This window comes from Gadus macrocephalus, chromosome 21 (genome assembly GCF_031168955.1).
Source record: "Gadus macrocephalus chromosome 21, ASM3116895v1".
Lineage (NCBI taxonomy): Eukaryota > Metazoa > Chordata > Actinopteri > Gadiformes > Gadidae > Gadus > Gadus macrocephalus.
In genome coordinates, this window is record NC_082402.1 from 959,126 (window position 1) to 969,441 (window position 10,316).

At 46.6% G+C, this 10,316-nt stretch overlaps 1 protein-coding gene across 1 annotated transcript; it reads right to left on the reverse strand.

The window, feature by feature from the left end:
- Positions 1 to 8,808: 8,808 nt before the first annotated feature.
- si:ch73-111k22.3 (pleckstrin homology-like domain-containing protein) lies at positions 8,809 to 10,260 on the reverse strand. The gene is made up of 2 exons (XM_060041783.1): positions 10,057 to 10,260; positions 8,809 to 9,077 (listed from the first exon to the last, which is right to left on the reverse strand). The coding sequence occupies exons 1-2, from the start codon at positions 10,207 to 10,209 to the stop codon at positions 8,871 to 8,873; spliced, it is 360 nt and encodes a 119-aa protein (XP_059897766.1). The 5' UTR covers positions 10,210 to 10,260; the 3' UTR covers positions 8,809 to 8,870.
- Positions 10,261 to 10,316: the final 56 nt, after the last annotated feature.

A 10,316-nucleotide genomic window follows, 5' to 3' on the forward strand; every position in this document is an offset into this window, starting at 1 on the left:
TCGTGGCTCTCCACATGCTGTCATGGTTGGAGACGGTTTCTGTGTACCAAGGGCAGCGGCCGAAACCGAGGAGGGGAACCTGGTTCTGCCGCCGGGCCCCCGCCCAGCGACAAGCCATCTAGGGTCAGAGGTCGTGGACACGCCCCTAACCCCCCCAACGTGGACACGCCCCTCACCCCCTCAACTTGGACACGCCCCTAGCCCCCTCAACTTGGACACGCCCCTAGCCCCCTCAACTTGGACACGCCCCTAGCCCCCTCAACTTGGACACGCCCCTAGCCCCCTCAACGTGGACACGCCCCTTACCACCTCAACTTGGACACGCCCCAAGCCCCCCAACTTGGACACGCCCCTAGCCCCCCCAACTTGGACACGCCCTGTCGCCCACACATTAGTTGTAGGATTTCATTTCCTTAACTTTTGTAAACCAATCAGATGAGTGCTGGGACGTATTCTTCACTGCCGAGTTGTTTGCTGAACATAAACACCCGTCGTGGCTACGTGGTGATTTGGCCCGTCTCCTCCTGGTGTTTTAAACTAAACGCTCTATAATACAGCGGCTGAAGAGGGAGGCTACCGGCCAGGAGGCCGTCGGCGTCTGACTCACAGAGGAAAGGAGACTTTCTCCTGGGCCCAAAGGCACGCCGGCAGCGGCCCACGGACCCGCCTTCCGGGCGTTCAACTACAGAACAATGGAGCTTTGAAGAACTGGGGAAAGGAGTGTGTGTGTGTGTGTTTTACGTGAGTGTGTTTGAGAGAGAGAGAGAGAGAGAGAGAGAGAGAGAGAGAGAGAGAGAGAGAGAGAGAGAGAGAGAGAGAGAGAGAGAGAGAGAGAGAGAGAGAGAGAGAGAGAGAGAGAGAGAGAGAGAGAGAGAGAGAGAGAGAGAGAGAGAATATGTTTGTGTTTGAGAGAGTGTGTGAGTTTCGAGTGTGCGTGTGCGTGTGCGTGTGTGTCTCAAGGGGGATACAATTTCATATCTCTTAATGAAAGCAAGATAAGCTCAGACATTTTATAAATAGTCGTAATCAATTTGACACATTAGTCATAATTTTGTCCTTAAATTAATTGCATAAATGTTTTATACTATCTACCAGCAACCAATTGTTTATATGACTCAGGAAGAAGATTCTGGCCTCTGACTAACTGACCCTGGCCCCTCCCACTCCCGCTCCAGTGATGGACAGCACAGGTGGCCAATCCCTGGTTGAATAAGTTTAACAGTATAAGAGTATAGAGTATAAGAAGGCTTTGAGACTAGTAGATTGGGGCAGAGGGAGGTAAACACAACATTCCCCTCAAACTGGTGGGAAATTCGTTTGGCAGAAGATAACAACCGACCAAAACAAACAAGGGTTGAACTTCTGTAAAGCACTTTGTACTTTTTATCCAAAGAACACCAGAAAAAATACTTTTTGGTTGATTGTATTAATTGCGTTAACAGGCTATGATATGTAGTATTGTTTGTTTTAATACGCACAGTTACTAAATTACACACACACACACACACACACACACACACACACACACACACACACACACACACACACACACACACACACACACACACACACACACACACACACACACACACACACACACACACACACACAGGACGTTACACACTTGTGTGTTCACAGGATAAGAGGCTATTTTCTCTCTGTAAACTGCCGTCGCAGTAGAACCGGCCCTGCTTTGTGTTTCTCTCTCTGGTTCCGTCCCGGGGGAGGAACCCGGGGGGGTAACCCGGGGGAGGAACCCGGGGGGGTAACCCGCTCCTTGTTGTGATGGAGATAAGGAACGAGGTACCTCCATCACAACATCTCCTCCCTTATCTCCATCAGAGCATGGAGCTGGTTCCACCCAGGAACCCTCATTTTCTCTTCACCTTCGAGACAATTCAGGACTATAACTGAGCTACAACATGAAGTTAGGTACGTATATATTTATGGTTTGTCTGCACATAGCCCTAAAAACTGATAATAATACAATGTAATTAATTTAGACGGAAAGAAAAACAGAAAAACACGGCAACATCAACAACTGGGCATCGGTATTAGCTTGGATAATTAAACAACCCAAAACAACAAAAGACAAGAGTACTCCTAAAGTAGTAGCGTCCCTCTTGGATGAAGCCGTGGACGATAAAACAAGTCACTCAGAGAACACACGAGATATAGAACTACCAGGGAAACAGGAAGAGGGAAGGGGTCACTTCCTGTGATTCTCCAGGAGGAGGAGGACGTCCCGTCCCCCCCCCCCCCTCACAGAGGCCTCTGCCTGAAAGACCTCAAAGCAGAAGGGAAAGACTCTCTCTCTCACATGGACACGATGTTTCCACTAAGAGACGCAGACCAAAAGGTTGTGAGTTCAAACCCAACCGGCCACACGCTACATGAAGGCAGCCTTCACCCAGACTCCTGGATCAATCCTCACTGATCAGGGATATTGGATCAATCCTTACTGATCAGAAATCCTGGATCAATCCTTACTGATCAGAGATCCTGGATCAATCCTCACTGATCACAGATACTGGAGCAATCCTTACTGATCAGAGATCCTGGATCCATCCTTACTGATCAGAGATCCTGGATCCATCCTTACTGATCAGAGATCCTGGATCAATCCTTACTGATCAGAGATCCTGGATCAATAGTCAGCCTACGTGCTCTGGATGAGCGACCAGGTGGTGAACAGAGGCAAACCAAAACGACACCGTCCCGGTGTCACGGGACGACTTAGCTAAACAAGCCCAACAAGACACGCCCCTCGGGAGCCAGCTGTTACACAGGCACACGCAACAGCTGCCAGGTCGCCACGGTTGTAAACGTGGTTGACAACCTGTTGACAACCGGTTGACAACCGGTTGACATTCTGCCAACAAAAAACGTCCATTCAACACCGAGATCTGAAACACGACAAACTGTTTCAGGGTTCAGTGTCCTGGAGTGAATGACAACGCGTGCTCTTCCTCACGCGCTCTTCCTCACACTCCTCTTCCTCACTGAAGGCCCAAACAGGATCCAGATTCATTCAAGTTTGTTTTCTTTACAACATGTATTACAACGTCAGCCTTTCACCTTCCCAGTGAAAACCTATTCCCTCTGCAGGGTTCATGCCGGAGCTCTCACTGATATAAATCTCCTATCCAGGGAAGCCATGTGTTTGATATTCCAAATCAAAATAAATCATCCCGAGCCAATCGGGGATGGCGGGATCCCCTGCACCTGTTCAACTGAGCAGAGGAATGTGGGCAGGTCTGAACCGGTCCTAACAAAACATTCATTAGCCTGTCAGCCGCCACATTCACCTCCTGACAGCCAGAGAACAGCGTTCAGATCCACTGGTATTGATTAGAGGAGGTGATCAGGGGACAATACAGATACAGACGGACTCGTAAAGAAACCCATAAAACAACAACTAAGCAACACATGCAGTAAATAATGCATGTTTACCCTCAAATCCTGTGAAGATTAAATACATTTTGGGGGACTGATGGTTTTCTACTTCTGTCCCAAATATCTGAACTATTGATGACTATGGATAATGGACATGCATATTTCACTGCTGACTTTTGATCGGTTGTCAATACAGATCCTCTGAGCTAGTGGCCTGGACACATGAACAATAATGTGAACATTCATTAACGAATTGCTCTGATTGGTCCGGTCCGGACAACCCACCAACACACACACACAAACACACACACACACACACACACACAGTGTTGTTTATTCAAATAAGGTATTCTCCTTTACAATAAGTAGACTATATGAGGATGTGTGAGGTCATGGTGCAACAATATTTAAAAATATTTGTTTATATCTGCCTGCACACACACCCCCACCCCACCCTGAGCACACACACCCCCACCCCACCCTGAGCACACACACAGTCGAGCACACACACAGTCCACTCCAAACATACCCTTCAGCACGCAGCGAATGACGCAGACGCTGTTTGAAACGCAGGCCCGGTGTAGAGCTGCTAGACTGCTACAGTCACACCCGAGTGGGCTACAGACCAATGGGTCAGGGGTTCGATTCCCAGGGTTTCTCAGGGGCCATACCAGTAGACCTAGTAGACCCAGACCCTGCGTTTCATGCGCTAATCGCTCCTAACGTCCATAGTGTCACGAGCAGAGGATCCACTGTACAACGGACGTCACCTCGATGGGCCACCGGCCAATCACTGAGCCGGAAAGTTACAGTAGCCGGGAGCTCGCTCAGGTAACAGCCAATCAGCGGCGGGATGGTAATTTTCGAACCATTGAAATTAGAAACGACCAAATATCAAATTCTAAGATGAAACGCATCAGGCGCCGACCACCGCTTACAATATCGACCCTAATCAAACACTTATGATCACAATACCGATCCTAATCAAACACTGTTAACGTCAAACCCCGCGGTGTGCAGGGGATAACTGATCGTGTTGACACTGCTTTAAGGTCAACAAGTGGAATATGAAGGGACAATAACCCGGGTCATAACTCCGAATATGACGCGCTACACCAGCTCAGTGATGATAACAGACGGCTGAAGGATAAGGCGCTAAACGTGAAAGCCAAACATTGACCGACCTTAATGAAGCTGAACTCATCATAGATGGTTGCTAAGGGGCAACAAAAGAATTTAGACTTTTTCGGTATTTACAAACAATTTAGAACATGAACATAGGACTGGCAGACAGCTCTAGACGCACGTTCAGTCTCACGGTACAGAGTGTTTGCGTACGTTTGTGCGTGTGCGTGTGTGTGTGTGTGTGTGTGTGTGTGTGTGTGTGTGTGTGTGTGTGTGTGTTAGGTACATTGGCGTGCGCGCTTGCGTGTGTTCAGTCCGCTGTGTGTTCGTACCTCTCATCCAGTCCACCACTTGTTGCGCCGTCCACTTGCTAACGGGCTCCATGACTATTCCAACCGCGGTCTAATCCCACGCGGGATGCAGCCTCCTCGAGACGGATCTGCTGGCTCTCGAGCGGCACGCAGAACCCGAACCAGTGGACACACGCAGAGCAGAAGGTCCTGGAACACGAGGGGTCTGACCGGACGCGCCGCGGTTCCCCTGCTGACTGGAGATCTATCAGGCGGAGCGCCGAGCACGAGCCGGAGGATCCGGTATCTGGTTACAATGTGGTCCCGCCCCCAAACAAGCGCTCCTTCTCCCCGGCCCCATGTTTTTCTACAAAGTGGTGTTTAGTTTTTAAACATATACACGATACACTCTGAGCTCCAAGCCCGGCAGGGGGAATCGAACCCGGGCTGCTTCGTTTGTAGTTCATTTGTTGATGTGGTGTAGTTTATTCGGATCGCCCTGCCTTGTAATTAACTGTGGGCCAACCGTTCATCTTATCTCCGAAGCATGGGAATATAAAACCGCCGTCTTTAATAAAAGGCGTGTTTCAGGAGTTAGTCAGAGCGTTCTCGTAAATAACTCATCGATTAAGTTTCCCCTGAGGCTGATCGCTGGCTATGATTCATTAGTTTGTTCGTGTGTGTGTGTGTGTGTGTGTGTGTGTGTGTGTGTGTGTGTGTGTGTGTGTGTGTGTGTGTGTGTGTGTGTGTGTGTGTGTGTGTGTGTGTGTGTGTGTGTGTGTGCACGTGTGTGATGTCTGGTCCACTGTAGAGCTTGACCTTGTGTTTATATTTATTTATTCATTAATTTATTTTATCAGTCACTTTCCTTACACCTTTTAGTCCTACACCTTGTAGTTATAGTCTGTAGCTCTCCACTGTATTTCTACACTACTCTGTAGTTCTACACGGTGTAGCTCTACACTCTGTAGTTCTACACTGTGTTATTCTACATTCTGTAGTTCTACAATCTATGTTTCTGTGTTCCTGAACACCCATCCCACGGTTCCCCAGCAGCGTGGGAAAGCACGTGCGCGTCATGTGCTTCTGGGGTTGTCAACATGGGTTCAAATCCCGTCTGTGTTTTGTAGTAGGCCTAATGAGGAAATGAGAGGAGCGTCTTTCATTTGACATAAGAGCGAAATTCAAAAGAATACCGATGATCGCGGTTGGGAACTCCCGTCAGTAAAGGAGCGAGATAGCGGTCGGTGGTGAGGAACCACCTCCTCACAGATCTAGTGAAAATGACGTTGATAACAACTAGAGCAAGACGGCCCCTGCAGGCGTTCGCCAAATTAGAAGTCCTAACAGGAGCCATGAGAGAGTAAAAGTCCCTCCCCGCTATTTGGTATCATAAGCTTATCCAAAAAGCGAGCTGATTAAACGGATGACTTAGCACAGGAACCGAGCCAAGGCAGAACTTTCACAACCTGGATAACGAGCCACATCTGGCCGGCCTCTCTTCCTGCACCCAGCTAACCCCAGAACCCCCTGCGGTTGAAGATAGTCCCGGCCCTCCGGAGTCACATACAGTAGGATGTGTGCGCACCGCTCATTCCATACGAGAAGTTCCGCACGCAGGCGCAGTGCGTTATCTCATTAAAGACGACTCCCTAGTCTCTAATTAGATGTGCGTCTCTTGCGGTTCTGTTCTGCGGCTGTTGTCTGAGAAAAGCTTTCAGTTACCACAAACATTTCCCATGGGAAGACGCCAGTTGATACGAGTTATCAAACCACCAGCCCTACTACAGAAAGGTGTGTGTGTGTGTGTGTGTGTGTGTGTGTGTGTGTGTGTGTGTGTGTGTGTGTGTGTGTGTGTGTGTGTGTGTGTGTGTGTGTGTGTGTGTGTGTGTGCGTGCGTGCGTGTGCGTGTGTGCGCGCGTGAACTGCAGGATATGGATTCGTGATACCATGGATTCTAGTCAGGGTCGCTGCTGGCCGTTTCGGTTCCCTACGCGAGCGGGGGGGGGGGGGGGGGGGGGTGAAGCCTCTTTTTATATATAGGTAAAAGGTAAAAACATCTAATTTGCTGAAATTGATTGATAGGTTATACAATTAAGAAAAACAACGGTGGGCCTTTTTTTTTTTTTTTTGCAAAACTTAATTCTTGGTGCCCTACGTACTCTGCGTACTCTGCGTACTCTGCGTATAGGGAGCGGCGGGCCTGATTCTATCAGAAAGGGAGCGTGATCCCTTTCTTTTTTCAAATAACACTTGACTTCGTATTAACTTCATGACATGACGACGACTGGACTCGGGCGCCCTCTACTGGTGGATCCAAGGCATTACAATTATGAAAAACGCGCCTCAAAGCTGAATAGATGGTTGGTTTGATAGGAGGCTAATTCATGGAAACCACTCGCTGACTCAAAGACAGGCCATGTGTTCATATTTTCGTTACCCAGTGCGTGCTACGTCAGAACTCCGTCCATGAAGCTATCTCCACATCGAAAACTCATTACGTTTCTATTTACCTTCATGGACCTTATCAGCTATGAGAACTTAATGGCCATTAAAGCCAATCATCCATCGGTTTCTTTGACATATTGACGATGTTACTCAGCAACAGTCAATATTTACCCGCTAATGTATCCGGTGATAATGATCTGTAATGCGTTTGGATAAAGGCCACTTGAAGTGAAGGTAATCATTTGTTTTTCTGCACACTTCACCGAATAATATGAGTATAGTCCCGCGTACTTAGCCAATTTCCTCTACATGCAGAATTTTAAATGTAAGCCTAAATCAAAGCCAACACAATAACCATAACAATATTTGGAGTAAATATGGTTTATTCTAATAGCCACTCATTTCACATCTGAACGAAACATTCCCCGTATAAAAGGTACCTTCCATAAGAGGCATACCCCTTCAAAAATATATAAAGTAAAAATAAATACTTCTATAAAATATAACTATTATAAAGTATAAATTATAATATAAAAAGGATATAGTATAGTAATACAAAGTATAAATGTGCTTCACATTCTGATAGCTGGTTGCAGTGGCGATTTTAGCCTGAAATTTCTGGTGGGGCAAATTTATATGACGTCATATTACGTCAGAAAAATAGAGGTAGCTGATTATTATAACAGTAGGCCTACGTATATAGACCAGTCAGGTATATTATGGGCTGCATTTTGAGTGCCAGCAGGGAGCAGACATCCTATTTAAATACATTTCACATGCTTTAGCGCTCAGTACGACACAAAGATGTTGCCTATAATAATAATAATAATAATAATATTGCATTATATTTTAAACGCAAACGTTCCAAAGAATCTCAGAGCGCCAACATGGTACGCACTATAATATAGTGTAACGACCTCGCCGGTGACATAATCATGTCGAGTCATTAGTAGTTGAAGGTAGTTTTAATGAACCAAAAACCAGGTCACTGAAACCCGTAACGTTGTAACAACATTGTCAACATTGTCACCAACAGCTGAAAACCGGACCAAAACAAACCCCGGTTACCCCGGCAACCCCCAACACGGTCTCACTCGCGTGCAGGCCCCCACCCGTATTCTACGTAATTCTACATTACGTAGAATACGTAGATTACGCAGTTAACGTCTAGGGGCAAATTTGAAATTGCCCCTAGCCTCAATGTTAACTTTGGCCGGTGTGGTTCGCGCTCATTGGTGTTTCTATGGTAACGGTGGGGCAGCGTGGGTCTTTGCCCCTCCGGAAACAGGAAACGTAAATATAGACAACGTTCATTCAAGCAAGCACACAGGCAGTAGAACACACGAATCAAATTACTCCAAAACAAGGCTATAATGCTTGTGAGTCAAGTTTATTCACACAAATGTGTACGCTACTTTGTATATAAAAAAAAATATATAGTTTGCCACGAAGTAGGAATGGATTGCGCCTTCTGCTCAACAGCGCCATCTCGTGGGTCTGGTGGGGCACTGCCCCACCTGCCCCTAATGTAGAAACGCCACTGGCTGGTTGCATAAAAAGTAGAAAAATAACGACGCACCAAATTAAATAAAGGGATACTCTAAACTCTGGCTACTGCAGAACGCAGGCGTGCGTTCCATGACGCGCAGAAGCGATCTGAGCGTCGAAGATGCCGCGCAGCCAGCTCTGCTGCTCCGCCTCGCTCGCGGCCCGCAGGTGGTAGCAACGCTTCGCGCCCTGGGGGGTGATGGTCCACCCGAGGGGGTCGTCGGAACCGCCCACCTCCGCCCCAACCAGGGGGATGGTCTTCACGGGGCTCTGGGGTCACACGGGTTGGGGTTAATACTGGCCTACTGCGGAGACTAATTTATAACTATTAATGTTAATGTTATATTGACATTGAAACTAATATGTAGGACTAAATATATCGATAACTATTAATATGAATGTTATATTGACATTGAAACTAATATAGGACTAAATATATCGATAACTATCAATATGAATGTTATATTGACATGGAAACTAATATGTAGGACTAAATATATCGGTAACTATTAATATGAATGTTATATTGACATGGAAACTAATATGTAGGACTAAATATATCGATAACTATTAATATGAATGTTATATTAACATGGAAACTAATATGTAGGACTAAAACTATTGATGTGAATTTTAGTGCATATGCATGTCTATATGACATTGACAACACATATAGGTTGTTACCAGGCAACTAATATGTAGACCGAAATATAGGCCTATAACTATTTGTGTAATTGTTATATTGACATGTAAACTAATATTTGGCCTAAATGTATTTATAACTATTTGTCTTGTTAAAGTTATATTGGCATGGAAACTAATGTTTAGGCCTACATTTAACTATAATTAATAATGTTAAAGTTAAATTGACATGCCTACAGTAGTTCAGTCAAACTTGTAATTCAGTAAAACTTGTAGTTCTGTCTAATCTTGTAGTTCAGTAAAACTTGTAGTTCTGCCTTAACTTGTAGAACTGTCTAAGCTTGTACTTAGACAGTAGGCCTACTTCAGTCTAAACATGCAGTTCTGCAGGGGACGAGGCCCGCTGCCATGGCAACATAACTACAACAACCACCCGTCCCAGACCACATGCTGAGGAGAGGCAACGTGTGTGTTCATCTAAGTGTAAATGAGCACACACACCTCGAACCGTCCTCTGTTACGAGTTGGGTTAACCCGTGGGTCATCTTTGGTGGAGTTAGTTAAGGTTCATCTAGTCTAGGTTAGGTTGATCACCTTCCAGTCTTACCTGGTCGCTCTCACCGTACAACAGCCGCCCGCCTTTCAGATGAAACCACGTCGGTCTCCACCGGAGGGTGAAATGCGCGCGTTTGGACAACCATCCGGTCTTCTCTCCCGGTGCCCCGAACGGCTCCCCGCCCGGGGGGTCCACCGCTGTCATCCCCTCTCAAACAGACCCCTATAACGGGTAGGAAGGAAGGACTCCGTACTCGGGACTACAGCAGAGACGCAAAAGGTACGTCGTGTCTGTTGCACCCTGGGTATTGT

Bases quoted from the DNA above. Each gene is read 5' to 3' on its own strand.
- si:ch73-111k22.3 (XM_060041783.1), bottom strand. From the start codon at position 10,209: ATGACAGCGGTGGACCCCCCGGGCGGGGAGCCGTTCGGGGCACCGGGA. The intron at 9,078-10,056 runs GTAAGACTGGAA...GTGTGACCCCAG, and splicing joins TGTACGGTGAGAGCGACCAG to AGCCCCGTGAAGACCATCCC.